The sequence below is a fragment of the Miscanthus floridulus genome, chromosome 6 (assembly GCF_019320115.1).
Source record: "Miscanthus floridulus cultivar M001 chromosome 6, ASM1932011v1, whole genome shotgun sequence".
In the NCBI taxonomy this organism is placed as follows: Eukaryota; Viridiplantae; Streptophyta; class Magnoliopsida; order Poales; family Poaceae; genus Miscanthus; species Miscanthus floridulus.
This window is the reverse complement of record NC_089585.1, coordinates 54,704,842-54,723,837: the sequence shown is the minus strand read 5'-3', so window position 1 is coordinate 54,723,837 and position 18,996 is coordinate 54,704,842. Positions and strand designations below refer to the sequence as shown.

The 18,996-nt window shown below is 40.7% G+C and overlaps 1 protein-coding gene across 1 annotated transcript in view; it reads left to right on the top strand.

Annotated features, from left to right (window-relative positions):
* The first annotated feature begins 1,188 nt into the window (after positions 1–1,188).
* Positions 1,189–18,996, top strand: part of LOC136460617 (uncharacterized) — a 104,469-nt gene continuing 86,661 nt past the window's right edge. The window contains exons 1-4 of the mRNA XM_066460249.1: positions 1,189–1,745; positions 2,077–2,343; positions 2,410–4,525; positions 5,303–5,593. Of these exons, the coding sequence (XP_066316346.1) occupies positions 1,189–1,745; positions 2,077–2,343; positions 2,410–4,525; positions 5,303–5,593 (3,231 nt within the window). The remainder of the gene's footprint in view (positions 1,746–2,076; positions 2,344–2,409; positions 4,526–5,302; positions 5,594–18,996) is intronic.

Sequence of the window (18,996 nt, the reverse complement as noted above, 5' to 3'; positions counted from 1 at the left end):
CTTGGTTTTTGGTAGGATAGAGTTTATATACCTACTGTCCACTAATAGCCAAAAAAAAAAGAAAACCTACAGCCCAAATTCATACGTGCTACTGATTTTGTAGTTTGCTTTATCGAGTTTTAATCCTTTAAGATTTGTCTAGTTGCTGAATTTTTCTTTTCCACATCATTCTAGTTGTTATCATTGTTCTAATCATCAAATCGCTTGCTGCATGTACCCACCCATCCCACCCTTGTTCTGATCATCATTGCTTGCTGCATATATATAAATCAAAAAAAAACCCACCCGTTCCACCCTTGTTTTCTACCCGCCACAAATTCCCCACGCGAGTTTCTTGTTTTTGTGCTGCGCCGTCCATCTTAGTTGATCCTTATGTGCCCCTTTAGTTGAAAGTTGTGCTGCGTTTCTCACAAAGGTTAAAAGAAAAGATGTATATGGGTCAAAAGAAGGACTGAAAACAACGAGTTCTTGTTCAAAAAAAAGGGAAAGAAAAGAAGTAAAAGAGAATTGTGTTCAGCACACCACAAAGGGGTTTGGGCAGCAACAAGTTTCGGTTGGTGCAATTGGTGTTCATCTATCCACTTCCTACATCTTGTTCCTTTCTTTGAGCATCTTTTCCTTTATATTCAGCAACTTAGACTTGAGTTCTTGGATTATTATTCGGTTTTGCATTACTACATTTCAGCGCATTCCATTTACATATTACCCCACCAAGCTCCACTTAAAAGCACCGTGAGCTGTTGCACCGTAGTCTCTTCACTCTTCCACTACAGATTGCAGCCCTGGTTCTTGCCCTTTCCAGGAAGAGAAAGAACTTGTTTAGCAAGTGGTGAGGGAGTGATTCCACATATATTCCACATATATATTGTCCTTTTTCCCCTCTACTAATATGGTAGGACGTGGAGATGGTGCCACTGTTTCGGTGGAGGAATTCCAGGAGCTGCGTACACAAATGAATGATTTGATGCAACAACTACAAACTCTCCAATTGAACATGCCTCATAGAGAACCACCACCAAATGAGGATGATGACAATGAGGATAACGAGGCACCACGTCATGCTGCTGGTCATGGACATGGACGTGGTGGGTTTGGCCATGGTTTTGGTCGTGCTCGGCTGCATTCTAGTTGGATGAAGAGATTATGATGGTGATGATGATATGTTGTCCGACATGGATGATCATCGACATGGTGGTGGCCATCATGTTTATCGTGACCGCCATCAGTCGTCGTAATGATGATGGTTTAAGAAACATGAAAGTGTCTATTCCCCCTTTCAGCGGACAGGAGAATGCTGATGCTTATTTTGAATGGGAGACCAAGGTGGAACAAATATTTGATTTGTATGAATACTCTGCTGAAAAGAAGGCAAAGCTTGTAGCCATTGAGTTTAAAGGCTATGCCATAACTTGGTGGAATCAGGTCCGTACTGAATATCAGAGAGTTGGGCATGTTCGTATAACTTGGGAAGACATGAAGAGAGAAATGCGACGTCATTTTGTTCCAGCATATTACTCTCGTGATCTACATTTGAAGCTGAAACGTCTTGTGCAAGGTACTCGTACTGTTGATGAATATTTTCAAGAATTGGAAATGTGTGTACTTCGTACAGGGATAACTGAAGATGAGGAATCCACAATGGCTCGGTTTCTAGTTGGCCTCAATAAACCCATTGCTGATAAAGTGGATATGACAACCTACACATGTCTCACCGAGTTGGTTCATTTTGCAAAGAGGGCTGAAAGGCAAATTGCTACAGTCTTACAAATACAATGCTTCATGGCGTCATTCCCAACAGCAAGGGGATGTCACGCCTCAATTCCAACAGCAAGGAGCTACAACGCCCAAATCCTCATCTCGTGGAGCAAATAGATATATTCCAACTTCTTCCAAACAATTGGATGTGAAAGGTAAAGCTGTGAGTTCAAGTCAGCCCACTTCTTCTACTGCAGCCACCCAATGCAAGACAAGCAAGATTGAGTGTTTTAAGTGTGGTGGTCATGGGCATAAGCAAGCTGAATGTCCCAATCGTCGTACTATTATTGCACTTGTTGATGGTTCTTATGATTCCCAAAGTGAAGAGGAGGACGAGTTTAACAATGTATTTGTAGATCTTAATCTTAACACTTGTGAGTATTCAGCAGAGGATGGTACATTTGAGCTAGGTCTAAATTGTTTAGCCATTCAACCTATTCCAACTTTTGCTCACAATGACCTATTACAAGATGTTGTTTCTCCATCTTTCGACGAGATTACTAGTGATGATTTTGATGAGTTGCTTGCTGATTTTCCTGATTTGACGTGTTCTATAATGAACACACCATCTCCTTCTTTGGTGGTGAGGTGAGTTCTTTCCACTCAATTTGTTGCTGCTGAACAAGGACAACGCCATAATTTGTTTCAATCTAGATGCAAAGTGAAAGGACAAGTGTGCTGTTTCATCATAGATGGTGGGAGCTGCAATAATATTGTTAGTGCTTTGCTTATTGAGAAGCTTGGCTTGCAGCCACGTCGCCATCCACATCCATACCATATGCAATGGTTGAATAATTCTGGGATAGTTAAGGTTTCAGCCATGATTCGTTTGTCATTTTCCATTGGTGATTATCATGGAGAGGTGGATTGTGATATTGTCCCCATGCAAGCATGCCATTTGCTGCTTGGTCGGCCCTGGCAATTTGATGTGGACTCGGTGCATTTTGGACGGTCTAACAAACACACTTTCATTCACAATGACAAGAAGGTGGTTCTTATTCCATTATCTCTAGAGGAGATACATGCTTCAGATATGGCTTGCAAGAAAAGAGAGGAATCTGACAAAAGAAAATTGAGTGAGATCCCCAACACAAGTAAGGGAGAGAGTTCTAACCCATCCAGCCACATAAAGACTCATGCCAATCCTAAACAGCCACACCACACTGAGTGTCTCTTTGTGAGCAAGAGTGATATGAGAGAAGTGAGAAACACCACAGCCCCATTCTTTGTGCTCTTGCACAAGGAGGTCTTACTTTCAACTAACGATTTACCTTCATCGCTGCCTAGTGTTGTTCTTGATCTCTTACAGGACTTCGAAGATGTTTTTCCCGATGAGATACCAGCTGGACTTCCTCCACTCCGTGGAATTGAGCATCAAATTGATTTGGTACCAGGTGCTTCTCTTCCAAATCGTCCAGCCTACCGCACCAATCCCACAGAGACAAAGGAAATTCAGCAACAGGTAAAAGAGCTTTTGGACAAAGGGTATGTTCATGAATCCTTATCACCATGTGCTGTTCCCGTTCTTTTAGTTCCAAAGAAAGATGGCTCTTGGCGCATGTGTGTTGATTGTCGTGCTATCAATGCTATAACTGTTCGATATCGCCATCCCATTCCACGACTTGATGACATGTTAGATGAATTGAGTGGTTCCATCATTTTCACCAAGATTGATTTGCGTAGTGGCTATCATCAAATCCGCATGAAACTTGGTGATGAATGGAAAACAGCGTTTAAAACTAAAATTGGTCTCTATGAATGGCTTGTGATGCCATTTGGCTTGACAAATGCTCCTTCAACTTTTATGCGCTTAATGAACCATGTTTTACGAGCTTTCATTGGCAAGTTTGTAGTTGTTTATTTTGATGATATTCTGATCTATAGCAAATCATTTGATGAACATCTTGATCATATCCGTCAAGTACTTGCTGTTTTGAGGGAAGAGAAATTGTATGGCAACATTGCTAAGTGCACCTTTTGCACAGACCATGTTGTTTTCCTTGGCTTTGTTGTTTCCGCAGATGGTATTCAGGTTGATGAAGAAAAGGTTAAAGCAATAAAGGATTGGCCTACACCTACAAATGTGAGTCAAGTTCGAAGTTTTCATGGTCTTATAGGTTTTTACAGGCGTTTTGTTAAAGATTTCAGCACCATCGCTGCACCCCTCAACAATTTGACAAAGAAGGATGTTCCATTCAAGTGGGGTAATGAACAAGACCAAGCCTTCAATGAGCTGAAAACAAAGCTTTGTGAAGCACCGCTGCTACAACTTCCTAATTTTGGTAAGACATTTGAGATCGAATGTGATGCAAGTGGTATTGGCATAGGAGGTGTACTACTTCAAGAAGGTAAACCTGTTGCCTACTTTTCTGAAAAGTTGAATGGTCCACATCTGAATTATTCTGTCTATGATAAAGAGCTTTATGCCTTAGTTCGAGTTTTGGAAGTTTGGCAACATTATTTGTTACCTAAAGAATTTGTCATCCATTCTGATCATGAAGCTTTGAAATATCTAAAAAGTCAAGGCAAACTGAACCGTAGACATGCTAAATGGATTGAATTCATTGAAACATTTCCCTATGTTGTAAAACATAAGCGTGGAAAAGATAACATTGTTGCCGATGCCTTATCATGGAGATGTGGTTTGGTTACACAATTAGATACAAAAGTGCTTGGTTTGGAATCCATTAAAACACTCTATGCAGCTGATTCTGATTTTAAAGAACCTTTTTCTCATTGCATTGCTGGAAAAGGCTGGGACAAGTATTATGTGCATGATGGTTTTTTATTTTGCACTAACAAACAATGCATTCCAGCCTGCTCGATTCGTCAAGTTCTTTTGCAGGAAGCACATGCTGGTGGCTTAGCTGGTCATTTTGGCGTCAAAAAGACATTGGACATGCTCTCCAATCATTTCTTTTGGCCACATATGCGACGTGATGTCCAGCGACATGTTGCACGCTGCATAATCTGCTTGAAAGCTAAGTCCTGCCTTAATCCCCATTGTCTTTATACTCCATTACCAGTTCCGAATGTACCTTGGGAAGATATATCCATGGATTTTATTTTGGGGTTACCTCGGTCTCAGAGGGGGAGGGATTCTATCTTTGTTGTTGTTGACCGATTCTCTAAAATGGCACATTTTATTCCATGTCATAAGAACGACGATGCTTCACACGTTGCTGATTTGTTTTTCAGTGAGATCGTTCGTTTACATGGAGTACCAAGGACTATTGTTTCAGATCGGGATACAAAATTTCTAAGCTATTTTTGGAAGACGTTATGGGCTAAACTTGGTACAAAGTTGTTATTTTCCACCACTTGTCATCCGCAAACCGATGGGCAAACTGAAGTTGTCAACCGTACCTTGTCCACCATGTTGCGTGCTGTGTTGAAAAAGAATTTGAAGCAGTGGGAAGACTGCCTTCCACATGTTGAATTTGCTTATAACAGGGTAGTCCATTCCACAACAAACTTTTGTCCATTTGAAATTGTTTATGGGTTTAAACCGCATACTCCCATGGATCTTTTGCCTTTACCATTATAGGAACAAGTTAACTTGGATGCAGCAAAGAGATCAGATTTTCTCAAGAAGCTACATGATGAGACAAGAAGGAATATCGAGAAGAAATCCGCACAATATGCAAAGCAAGCGAACAAAGGTAAGAAGAAGGTTACATTCCAGCCCGGAGACCTCGTGTGGTTGCATCTACGCAAGGATCAATTTCCCCAACAGCGCAAGAGTAAGTTATCTCCTAGGGGTGATGGTCCGTTCAAGGTTTTACACAAGATAAATGATAATGCTTACAAAATTGAGCTGCCACCTGAATATTCCAATGTGAGTACAACATTCAATGTCAAAGACTTGCTTCCATTTGTTGGTGAGCCTGAGTCGAGGACTGACTCCTTCTCAAGAGGGGGAGGCTAATGAGGACATTCCTAGCATTCACTCATCTTCAAATGAAACTCCACTTGATAAAGCTGGTCCAATTACAAGAAGTAGAGCTAAACAATTGGAGAAGGAAATTCATTCTCAGGTGAACGCTAACCTTATGTTTAATAATCAGTTTATGTTGAATGAGCCTATGCTTTTGAGTTCTTGTTCCAATGTCCTTAGGAATGATGGAGTGTATGAACCAGCATGGGATGAAGATGGATTCAAGCCTCTGGACATTTGAACCAAGAAGCCTATGGTGTGCAAGAATAAAATGGTGGTTCATCACCTTTACATGGAAATGCAACCAGAAGCTAGATGACCGATACATGGTACGAATTCCAAGCATCACCGCGAACAGAATACAAGGAGTTAGACGGTGTTCTATATGTGGATGGAAGCGTCTTCAAGTCTACTTTCCAGCCCATCAAACGGCTCATTATTTGGACTTCCCAATAAAGAGTTATGCTCATTTTAGTAACTACTATCAGAAGCTGAAAGACGCGCGAACCAGCCACGAAATCCACTGGTGCATGCGCATGCTGCCATTTACTCCAAGCTGAACGTCCCTATCCCTATATATATCTTGTACTAGACAATGAAAGGTCAGACCTTGATTAGCTGAATTCAGAATACACAAACTCGTGGAGTTTTGTTTATGCGTGAGTCTTGAGAGGCTTGCAAACTTGTTCTTTCGATTCCTGAGGGAGTTGTAGAACGCCGAACTGCAGTTCACCCAGTTCGTGCCTTCACGTCTATAGGGCGTGATTGCGTGGGCTGTTTCGTCGGTACGTGGAAGGGTGATTGTCTCGGTAGTTCGTCGCGTGGACAGCCTCGCGGTGCACTGCCTCTTCACCAGGTCACGCAGCGACAAGTTATCAAGTTCGCGGATCCTACGAGAAGATCGGGCCACAAAACTTGCTACACGCGTTGCATAGGCCTGTGCACATCAATTTTGCATCCATCATCGAGCATCATATTTCGTATTCCACATCATGTTAAACATGGCATTGTTATTACGTGTAGGGAACGAAGGTGAAAACGTGGTAGTTAATCAAGCTGTTGAAGAGGTTAATCCGTCTATTGAGGTCGGATCGAATACTTGTGTAACGTCGCAGGAATCGGACTTTTCCGTCAACGAAGGCAAGCCCCGGATGCATACAACCCTACCTTGTGTTTTACAAATTAATTTTGCTTTTGCTTTCCGTTACTGCATTAAGTGATTAAGAGTTAAGTAAAAGCCTAATTGGTGCATTACCACCCTTGTTATTCCATATTTACCATTTTATCAGTTTTAAACTCGTATATGCCTAGTTTTGCTTAGCTATGCATAGAACGATGAAAGTCGGGTGACTACCTGCCACCTGCAAGTTTTAAATGGAACATTGGTTAATTATGTTAGCATGTGATATGGGAATGTGGAGTAATAAATCTAGACCGAGCGGACTCGGTGTGTGTGAGCCACAGGACATGGAGGTCTTGTGAGCGGGTTCTTTCCGCCTGTGTCGATTAAGGCACGTCCGTTGTTGAATTGTATGAGGTGAGAATTTGTAGTACTAACCACATACTCCGGTAAGCCTGAACTTAGCAATTCTATTACGAGAATGGCTACTCGCGCACTGGGAGTGGAGAGATGGCGGGAATAGCGTGTACCCACGTGGCCATGGGCTGGAATGGTGGAGTACTGTGTTCTCGGGTGGCGCGGACCCGTTCTTGTTTTAGAGGATCCGAGGGTAGGTTGGTATATGGAGGTCAGGGACCTGCATATGTCGTGTGGTCTGGAATTCCCAGCTGGGTTTATAATCGGTTCGAATCGTCGTTGCTCCTTGGTTAAGGAGACTCAACTCACTGTTCATCATCATAGAATTAATAACCGGAACTTGAATAAGGCTTGTGAAGGTGCTGAATATGAAGTTTCATGATCTCAGTGCGGATCGTGTCAGCTTTATATATAATTCTTGAGAAGTTTTCTATATAAAGAATGTTGTTAAAATAGCTTTTACGCAAAAGAACTTTGATCATTGTTAAAGCTATACCTTGAATCCCTGAGCCTGCATTACTGAGTTTATCAGTTAATATTTTGGATAAGTCTTGTTGAGTACTTTTGTACTCAGGGTTTGTTGACCCCTTGTTGCAGGTGAACCTCATGAGCAGATCTATTTTGGATCGTGCTGCATGACTATCGTTCGTTCTGACGATGAGAAGTAAATGTGTGATCCTTGGGTAGGATGTTTACTTTGTGTGTTATGTATATATTAATCATGCCACTCCACTACTACTATGGTTTGTAATAATTAAAGAACTTAGTTTGTAAGGTTTGAAATAACTGGTTTGTAAACTATGTTATCGTAAGACTTCCACTGATTTTACTCTGGTTTTGATATTTGAATAAATGTTGTAATACTGCAATGACTCTGTAACGTGATCTTGCTCAGAAATCGTGGATGATTCGGGGTTCCCCAAGGACACCCGACAGTCTTTTTAAGTTCATGGAAACATATGCATAGATGTCAAAGGTCGCCGGACAGTGATAGGTGCATGTGGGCCCTATAACTTAGGAGGTTCTGCCACAAGATTAAATAAGGTGCCCCCCGAATCAGATAAGGAAATGGAGAAAAGAAATCTGATGCCGCATGTTTTCTACTGACCGGACGCTCTGGTGGCAGCGATCGGACGTTGCCACCCAGCGTCCGGTCGATTCCAAAGAGGTCCAAATCCTCTAGAATCACGACCGGAAGCATCCGGTGGACACCGACCAGACGTAGCCAGAGTCCGGTCACCTAGCCTTGACGTCTTCATGATCGACCGAACGCTGAACCTCCTTCTGACCGAACGTTGCGAAAACACTGTTTCAGCGTCCAGTCACTCCTGCTCGGCAGCTGTTCACCTGCTATGAACTGATCGGACGCTGGACATTAGAGTCCGGTGCAGCGTCCGGATCACTCTTTCTCCAGCGAATCTTCAAACTTGTTCGTGCCGCCTATTCTCAATCAAGTCCCAACTCCAATAAGATCCAAATAAGCACCAATTGGGACTGATGTGAGTGACCTCTCTCAAACCCTCAAGTTTTTTCAAAATATTTTGCCTTAGGCTATAATTCTTTTTAAGAAAATAGGCAAATAAGAGGGCAAATTAAGATAAACGACAAAACAACATTCATGCATATGCAATACTTGTAAGTAAATCTAGTTGCTTGCCAAGTTTGATCCAAGGTTAAGCTTCTTCACACGCTTTTCAGCGATTATCTTAACCATGTTAGACAAGCCCTATATGCATTACTAAAGATTAAACATGTTGTATTTTACAATGCAATGCAAGGGACAACACAAGCTCATCTTTTAGTAAAGTTGCTAAAATCAAGAACATTGAGCTCATTCCGCAATCTTCAAAATGTTGCCTCATCTAGCGGTTTAGTGAAGATATCCTCCAATTGATCCTCGGTCCTTACACCTTCTAGTGAAATATCATTCTTGGCAACATGATCTCTAAGAAAGTGATGGCGGATATCTATGCGCTTGGTGTGAGAGTGTTGAACCAGATTATTTGCAAGTTTTACCACACTTTTATTGTCGCACAAAAGAGGTACTTTTTCTAGAACTACACCATAGTCTAGCAAAGTTTGTTTTATATAAAGTATTTGTGCACAACAAGCACCCGCGACAATGTATTCTACTTCGGCGGTGGACAAGGCCACACTATTTTGTTTCTTGGAGGACCAAGACACATGTGATCTACCAATCAAATGGCACCCTCCGGATATGCTTTTTCTATCAACTTTGTATCCGGCATAATCCGAATCAGAATAGCCAATTAATTCAAATCTAGCTCCTTTGGGATACCAAAGGCCAATGCTTGGTGTGTGCTTAAGATACCTAAGGATTCTTTTTATGGCAATTAAATGTGATTCCTTAGGCTTAGCTTGAAATCTAGCACACATACACACACTAAACATGATGTCAGGCCTAGATGCGGTTAAATATAACAAGCTACCAATCATAGAACGGTAGAGAGTTTGATCAACCGTGTTACCTCCCTCATCTAGGTCGAGATGTCCATTAGTTGGCATTGGTGTCTTGATTGGCTTACATTCATCCATCTTGAATCTCTTGAGAAAATCATTTGTATATTTCTCTTGAGAGATGAAAATCCCTTCTCTCATTTGCTTGACTTGAAAACCAAGAAAGAATGTAAGCTCTCTAATCATTGACATCTCGAAACTCCTTCGACATTAATTCACTAAACTCTTTGTAAGATTCTTCATTTGATGATCCAAAGATGATATCATCAACATAAACTTGACAAATGAAGATATGCCCATCATGCTTCTTGGTGAATAGTGTGGTGTCGACCTTCCCAATGGTGAAGCCCTTCTCAATGAGGAAGTCCCAAAGGCGCTCATACCAAGCTCTTGGGGCTTGCTTAAGCCCATATATTGCCTTGGACAACCAATAAACATGATTAGGATATCTAGGGTCTTCAAACCTGGGAGGTTGATCAACATAGACTAGTTCATTAATAAAGCCATTTAAAAATGCACTTTTCACATCCATTTGACATAGTTTTATTTCATGATATGATGCATATGCAAGGAGGATACGAATGGCTTCTAGTCTTGCAACCGGTGCAAAGGTCTCTCCAAAATCCAAACCTTCAACTTGAGAGAACCCCTTTGCAACTAGTCTTGCCTTATTCCTCACAACAATGCCTTGATCATCTTGCTTGTTTCAGAACACCCACTTTGTTCCAATGACACTTGCACCTTTTGGCCACTCTTCAAGAGTCCACACTTTATTGCGGGTGAAGTTGTTCAACTCTTCATGCATGGCATTTATCCAATCCAGATCTTGAAGAGCTTCTTCAAACTTAGTAGGCTCAAAGCAAGAGACAAAAGAGTGATGAGCAATAAATGAAGCAAGTTTTTGTGAATGAGTCATTACACCCTTTGATGGATTCCCTATGATAAGATCTTGTGGATGATCTTGTAGTAGAGGTGTATTTCTTCTATTGACCACTTGAGGAGGAGGTTGTGGAGCATGAACATCTTGTGCTTGTACCACCATTTGCTCATGGGAGACATGAGTGTCTTCATTTTCTACTCTCCCATCTTTTTCACCATCTTATGGCAGACTTGATGAAGAGGGTGGATCAATCACTTGTACATCATCTTTAGGCTTGATGTCTCCAACCGGAATGTTCTTCATAGCCTCCCTCAATGGTTCATCACCTACATCATCAAGATTCTCATGTGCTCCTTAGGAGCCGTTAGATTCATCAAATTTCACATCATATGTTTCTTCAACCAAACTGGTGGCATGATTAAATACTCTATATGCTTTGGACTTTGATGAGTAACCAACAAGGAAACCAATATCACAACGTCTTTGGAACTTCCCTAGGTGTTGCCGCTTCTTGTAGATGTAGCATTTGCAACCAAACACCTTAAAGAAGGAGACGTCCGGCTTCTTCCCATTGAGCAACTCATAAGGTGTCTTGCCAAGGAACTTTTGAAGGAATAGGCGGTTGGATGCATAGCATGCAGTGTTGATTGCTTCCACCCATAGAGCTTCGAGGGTGTTGTACTCATCGAGCATTGTTCTTGCAAGAGTGATCAATGTCCGATTCTTCCTCTCAACTACACCATTTTGTTGAGGAGTATATGTTGCGGAGACCTCATGTTTGATTCCAACTTCATCACAATAGGCTTCTATGTTTGTGTTGTTAAATTCTTTCCCATTGTCACTTCTAATCTTTTTGAGCTTCACTTCAAATTCATTTTGTGCTCTCTTGGCAAACTTTTTGAAGCAAGATGCAACTTCGGATTTGTCATGAAGGAAGAATACCCATGTATACCTTGAATAGTCATCAACAATCACAAGACAATAAATATTTCCTCCCAAACTCTTATATGTTGTTGGTCCAAATAAATCCATGTGAAGGAGTTCTAGCACTCTTGTGGTTCACATGAAAGCTTTGGTTGGATGAGTATTTGCAACTTGCTTGCTGGCTTGACATGCACTACAAAGCTTGTCCTTCTCAAACTTCACATCCTTCAACCCTCTCACCAAATCATTCTTCATTAGCTTCTTGAGTGAGCTCATCCCAACATGAGCTAGTCTTCTATGCCATAGCCACCCAAGTGTTGTTTTGGTGAATAGGCAAGTCTTCAAGTTAGCATCTTCGGAGGTAAAGTCCACTAGATATAGGTTGTTGTATCTAAATCCTTTGAATATCACTTGATCATCATCCTTCTTAGATACAACAACTTCCTTCTCGGTAAACAAGCATTGGAAGCCAAGATCACACAATTGTCCAACGGATAGCAAGTTGAAGCTCAATGAAGCAACATATAGCACATTTGAGATAGAATGATCATTTGATATTGCCACTTTGCCCAATCCTTTAACCTTGCCCTTTGAGTTATCTCCAAATGTGATTCTTTCTTGTCCATCTACTTCTTCATCTAGTGAGGTGAACATACGAGGATCACCGGTCATATGTTGTGTGCAACCACTATCAATAACCCAATGACTTCCACCAGTCTTATAGTTCACCTACACATAAGAGATCAAGATTTAGGAACCCAAACTTGTTGAGGGCCCTTCACCTTCTCAACAAGTGACTTTGCAACCCAAATTTTCTTAGGCCTATTCTTATTGGGAGGTCCTAAGAACATCACTTTCATCTTTCCACTAGAATCCTTTCTAAGCATGTAGTGAGCATTGAAGGCAAAGGGTCTAGCATGCTTGGGCAAGGGTTGTGGCGGTGGAGTTTGGCACTCATGAGCAAAGTGGTCTTCTTGTCCACACTTAAAGCATCTCTTTGGCTTTGGCTTTGGCTTTGATTATTGTTGTTGAGCTTGAGCCTTCTTCTTCTCTTGATTTGCCATGTACCCAATACCACTTCTATCCATCTTCATGATAGTGTTCATTAGGAGCTCACTTTAAAGATGCTTGCCTCTTTTGAACTTGCTCAATCCAATCTTAAGATGTTCTTTCTCCAACTTGAGCTTCTTGTTCTCTTCCTTAAGAGCATCATTGTTCTTCTCTTCCTTGAGCTTCTTGTTTTCTTCTTTGAGCTTCTCATTTTCAAGGATCAAGTCACCATCATGATCAAGAATTTCTAGCACAATAGTGTTGTGGCTTTTGATTTCTTCAAGATCTTTCTTGAGCTTTGCATTGTCATTCTTGAGCTTGACAAACTCATCATAATTATTGGCCTCAACCACTTGCTTGCCCTTGCTACTAGAACTTTGCTCAATGCTCTCAATGATCAAGTCATCACATGATGTAGTTATATCAATCTTAACAACATGGTTAGTAGCATCATGTGGCTCATTGGATAGAAATTCTTGAGCTATGGCAAGATTATCATGATTAATCTTGAGAGTAGTATATTCATCTTTTAGCTTGTTATTGTGGTAGAACCTCCTAAATTATAGGGCCCACATGCACCTATCACTGTTCGACGACCTTTGACATCTATGCATATGTTTCTGTTAAGTTAAGAAGACTGTCGGGTGTCCTTGGGGAACCCCGAATCATCCACGATTTCTGAGTAGGATCACATTACAGAGTCATTGCAGTATTACAACATTTATTCAAATATCTACATCAGAGTAAAAAAACTAGCAGAAGTCTTACAATAACATAATTTACAAAATAGTAGTTTCAAACCTCACAACTAAGTTCAATGATTAATACAAAATGAAATAGTGGAGTGGCATTATAATATACTACAAAACACACAAAGAAACCACCCTACCCAAGGGCCACACATTTACTTCTCATCATCAGATTGAACTAATAGTCATGCATCACGATCCAAAATAGATCTACTCATGAGGCTCACCTACAACAAGGGTCAACAAACCCTGAGTACAAAAGTACTCAACAAGACTTAACCGAAATAAAACTGAGAAGACTTAGGAATGTAGGCTTAGGGATTCAAGGTACAGTTTTAGCAATAATCAAAGTTCTTTTATGTAAAAGCTCTTTAACAAAATTCTTTACATCAAAGGTAAAACTTTATAAGTACCACATATGAATCTACCATGATCCGTAATGAGATCATGAACTTCATATCAATCTCTTTCTCAAACCTTACTCCAGTTCTAGTTATTAAACTACGATGATGAACAGAGAAGTGAGTCTCCATAACCGAGGAGCAATGATGATTCGAACCGATTAAACCCAGCTAGGAATTCTAGACCACATGACATATGTAGGTCCCCAACCTACATATATCAACCTACTCTTGGATCCTCTAAAATAAGAATGGGTCTGCGCCACCTGAGAATACAGTACTCCACCAATCTAGCTCAATGCCATGTGGGTACACGCTATTCCCGCCATCTCTCCATTCCCAGTGCGTGAGTAGTCATTCTCGTAATAGAATCACCAAGTTAAGACTTACCGGAGTATGTGGTTAGTACTACAAAGTCTCACCGCACATAGTTCAACAACGGACGGACCTTAACCGACACAGGCGGAAAGGACCCGCTCATAAGTCCTCCATGTCTTGTGGCTCACACAAACCTAGTCCACCCGATCTAGATTTATTACTCCACATTCTCATATTTTATGATCACATAAGTAACCAAAGATCCATTTAAGATTCTCAGGTGATAGGTAATCACCCGACTAAGCATGACTAAGCATATCTAGACATTTACGAATAACCAGGTAATCAAGGTAGATATGGAAAAACAATGTTGGTAATGCACCAATTAGGCTTTTACTTAACTCTTAATCACTTAATGTAGTATAGAAAAGCAAAAGCGAAATTAATTTGTAAAACACAAGGTAGGGTTGTATGCATCCAGGGCTTGCCTTCGTTGACGGAAAAGTCCTATTCCTGCGATGTTCCACAAGTATTCGATCCGACCTCAATAGACGAACTAACTTCCTCAGCAACTTGATTAACTAACACATGTTCACCTTCGCTCACTACACATAGTAACAATACCATGTTTAACATGATGCGGAATACGAAACATGATGCTTGATGATGGATGCAAAAGTTAATAACTAGAATACAATTTTCCTTCGCGGTACAGTTACAAGTCAAACTAACTAAACCTTTCCAGAATACTAACATCAATTGCCAAAGATCATTACCAACTAATGACCCAAGGACATCACTCAATAAAAAATTCAAACAAAACCTAAATCACTAAAGGTTACTATTTGCTTTTATGAATTAATTAATTAATTAAGAATTATGAAATAAATCAACTTGTTCCAATTGACCTCAAAATTTTTGTAAATGTTTATCACATGATAACTAAGTGGCAAAACAATTTTCATAATTTTTGGATAAATAAATAAGCCTAGAAAAATCATGGAAATCCATTTATTAATTAATTGAGCAATTTTCATCACATTCAAAAAGTACTAAAAACATTATTTCATATTTTTCTTAAATAATATACATCACAAAGAGGTCACATAAAAATTTTCATAATTTTTGGAGCTCTAAATAAATCTAGACAAAAATAACAAAAATAGACACTATTCATTCATTTCAGAAAATAGAAAAATCCATTTTTGGAACTACACAGTCACTGACAGCCCGACCCCACATGTCATCTTCAACCTCAGGCTTTGACTCCGGTGACACGCGCGCTGACCAGGCGATATCTCACCAATGGCGAGACCAACAGCGACGACCAAGGTACCAAAACACTACCCTCGACTAGACGCATCGATTTGGGGCACAAGCTGGACTGGACCGAGCACTACGCCGGCCATGGCAGCCACGACGGCGTGGCTACACTACACTGGCGATGTGAGACTTGTAAAGCTTAAATAGATGGCCCAGGAAGCATCAGTAGCTCACCCCAAACACGACTGAGTAGGGCACAAGGCCGGAGGAGCACTGGAGACGCCGTTCGACGGTCACAGCGGTCATGGCAGAGCAAGCAATGGCGACGGTGGCGCTCCGATGGCTATGGTGGACAATTTGATCAAGCATCAAGGTACAAAGCACCATGGCATCATGGTGAAACTGAATCACGGCTCGGCAAGGACAGAGACTCACCGCAACGCGCTGACCACGACGAAACAGGATCGCGGGTGAGGTTGCCGGCCGCGAGGAAGGAGAGCGCGCACCGCGAGTTTTCGGTGAAGACAAGCGACAAAAGTAGGTTGGTTGGGTGTGCAAGTAGCAGGTGGAGCTATGACAAGATTTGCAGTGGCTGGAGTGCGCTAAAGCGATGGTGAGAGCTCGCCGGAGTTATGGCCATGGCGTCGGGAAAATAGAGCAAGAGAGCGGGGGCAAACGGCGACGGCCAAGGCTAAATAGAGCGGCTCAGAAGCGCAAGGAAGCTACGCTGTGGCCTTCACCACTGCAAGCACGATGCCAAAGACGGCCACGACCGCACCTGGAAGCAAACCAAAGGTCGCCGACGGTGTAGCTTAGGCGGTGAACACTGTTCACAGAATTTACAGAATTGCCCTTTGTTTTCAAATTCAAATTACTCCCAAATTTGTGTAACAACTCAAAAATCTCCAAAAATAAAAGTTGTTCAAAATTCAAAGTTCTACAACTTTGCTTTTATAACTAACCCCTAATTCGGTCTACATTTTGAAATGAACTTTTGAATTCAAATAGGGAATATTTAACGAATTACGCCTTTTCGAATTACTTCAAATTTTTCGTAACAACTTTAAAAAATCCAAAAACAAACTTTGTATAACTTGACAAGCTCTACACTTTTTCTTTAAGGCTCAACCCCAAAATATGCTTAGATTTTGAAATGAGTTTTCAGGGTAGAATTTAAATACTAAAAATGAGGGTTTTCTCGAAAATTCAAATCCAAACCAAAATTTTGAACTTGACTCAAACAATTCAATTCAACACTCATAACATAAATGTAAACTTGTTTTAGTGAATGCATATCAAAGTTTGAAATATGACCAATGCCTTGCAATGCATATGATGACATGTCCTATTTTTAATATTTAAACACCCGGGGTGTTACAATCCTTCCCCCTAAAAGAAATCTCGCCCCAAGATTCAAAGCCATAGGGTAAGTAATGGAAAAGAAAATGTGTCGCAAGAACACATACAAAATCTGTCCAAAAAATAGTTGAGGTCCCTTTACAAAACATAACTTGTACAACCGAGCTCAACTAATATTACTTTATTCTATATTGACGCTAGAAACTCTGGAAACTTTTCTAACAAGTAATCTTCTGATTCCCAAGTAGCTTCCTCTTCTGAATGTTGATTCCATTGTATCTTATAGAACTTTATTGTCCTCCTTCGAGTAACACGATCTTTCTGATCCAATACTCGGATAGGATATTCGGAATAAGTCAGATCTGGTTCAAGTTCCACCCCTTCAACCTCAACATTCTGCTTAGGCACTCAGAGACACTTCTTCAATTGAGAAACATGGAACACATCATGCACAGTTGCGAGATGTTCTGGTAATTTCAAGCGATATGCCACTTTTCCATACCTCTCCAAAATTTGAAATGGTCCAATATATCGAGGTGCCAACTTTCCTTTAACACCAAAATAGGTAACTCCCTTCATTGGTGATACTTTTAGATATACAAAATCTCCTTTGTTAAATACCAATGGTCTCCGTCTTCTATCCGCATAACTCTTTTGGCAGGACTGAGCTATCTTCAAATTACCCTGTAGTTGCCTAACCTTGTCTTCTGTTCTTTCACAAGGTCAACTCCAAAGAATCTTCTTTCTCCAGGCTTAGACCAACTCAGCGATGTTCTGCATCTACAACCATAGAGTGCTTCAAATGGAGCCATCTAATGCTTTCCTGATAACTATTGTTATATGAGAATTCGGCCAAAGGTAAGCATTCGTCCCATTTATTGGAATAGTTAAGGACACAACACCTTAACATATCTTCAAGCACTTGATTGACTCTTTTAGTTTGTTCGTCAGTCTTCAGATGATAAGCTGTACTATACAGGAGCTTGGTACCCAATGAAGAATGCAAGTGTTTCCAAAAGCTAGAGACAAACTGTGTACCCCTATCTGACACAATAGTCTTGGGTACTCCATGGGGACTCACAATTTGTTCTAAATACATCTTGGCATACCGTAGAGTGGGATTGTATTCTGAACTAGAAGAAAATGTGCTGATTTGGTTAGTCGATCTACAATAACCCATATTGAGTCAAATCCCTTTGATGTCTTGGGTAGACCAACAATAAAATCCATACTTATGTCCTCCCACTTCCAAGATGGAATAGGTAATGGTTGTAATTCACCAGCAGACCTCAAATGTATTGCTTTCACCTTTTGTCAAGTATCACACTTTGCTATATATCTAGCAATCACTATTTTCATTTTAGTCCACCAAAAACTTTGCTTCAAGTCATGGTACATCTTGTTGCTTCCCGGATGGATAGATAACCTAGTAGCATGTGCTTCTTCTAGAATTGACTGCCGCAACTCAGGAACCTTTGGTACCACCAGGCGATCCTTGAACCATAACACACCTTCATCATCTATGCTAAAGCATTCTGCTTTTCCATTCCTGACTCTTTCTTTGATATGGGCTATACCCTTGTTTTCCTTCTGAGCAGCAATAACTTGATCTTGAATAGTGGCTTCAACAATTATGTTGGTCAAGCTACCTTGTTGAATTACTTCTACATTTAATTTCTCCATTTCTTGACATAAAGTCAAACCCATTGTTCTCACTACCAGACAATTGCAATAACTTTTGCGACTGAGGGCATCTGCAACCACATTTGCTTTACTAGGGTGATAATGTACTTCCAAGTCATAATCTTTAATCAGTTCTAACCATCTTCGTTGTCGCATGTTCAACTCTGACTGAGTAAAGATATACTTTAAGCTCTTGTGATCTATATAAATATGGCACGTATTACCAAGCAGGTAATGCCACCAAATCTTCAAAGCATGTACCACAACTGCTAACTCTAGATCATGAGTCGGATAGTGTTCTTCATGTTGCTTAAGTTGCCTGGATGCATAGGCAATGACTTGGCCTTCTTGCATCAACACACATCCAATACCAATACCTGAAGCATCACAATAAACATCAAATGGCTTCTCGATATTAGGTTGGGCTAATACTGGTGTAGTGGTCAATAGTCTCTTCAAGGTCTGGAAAGCCTCTTCACACTCAGATGACCAGACAATCTTGAATTGGTTCTTCAACAATTTAGTTATGGACTTTGATATTTTAGAGAAATCTAGGATAAACCAATGGTAATACCCCTGCCAATCCCAGAAAACTCCAAACTTGATGAACTATGGTTAGCGGTTTCCAATCAAGCACATCCTTCACTTTGCTTGGATCAACT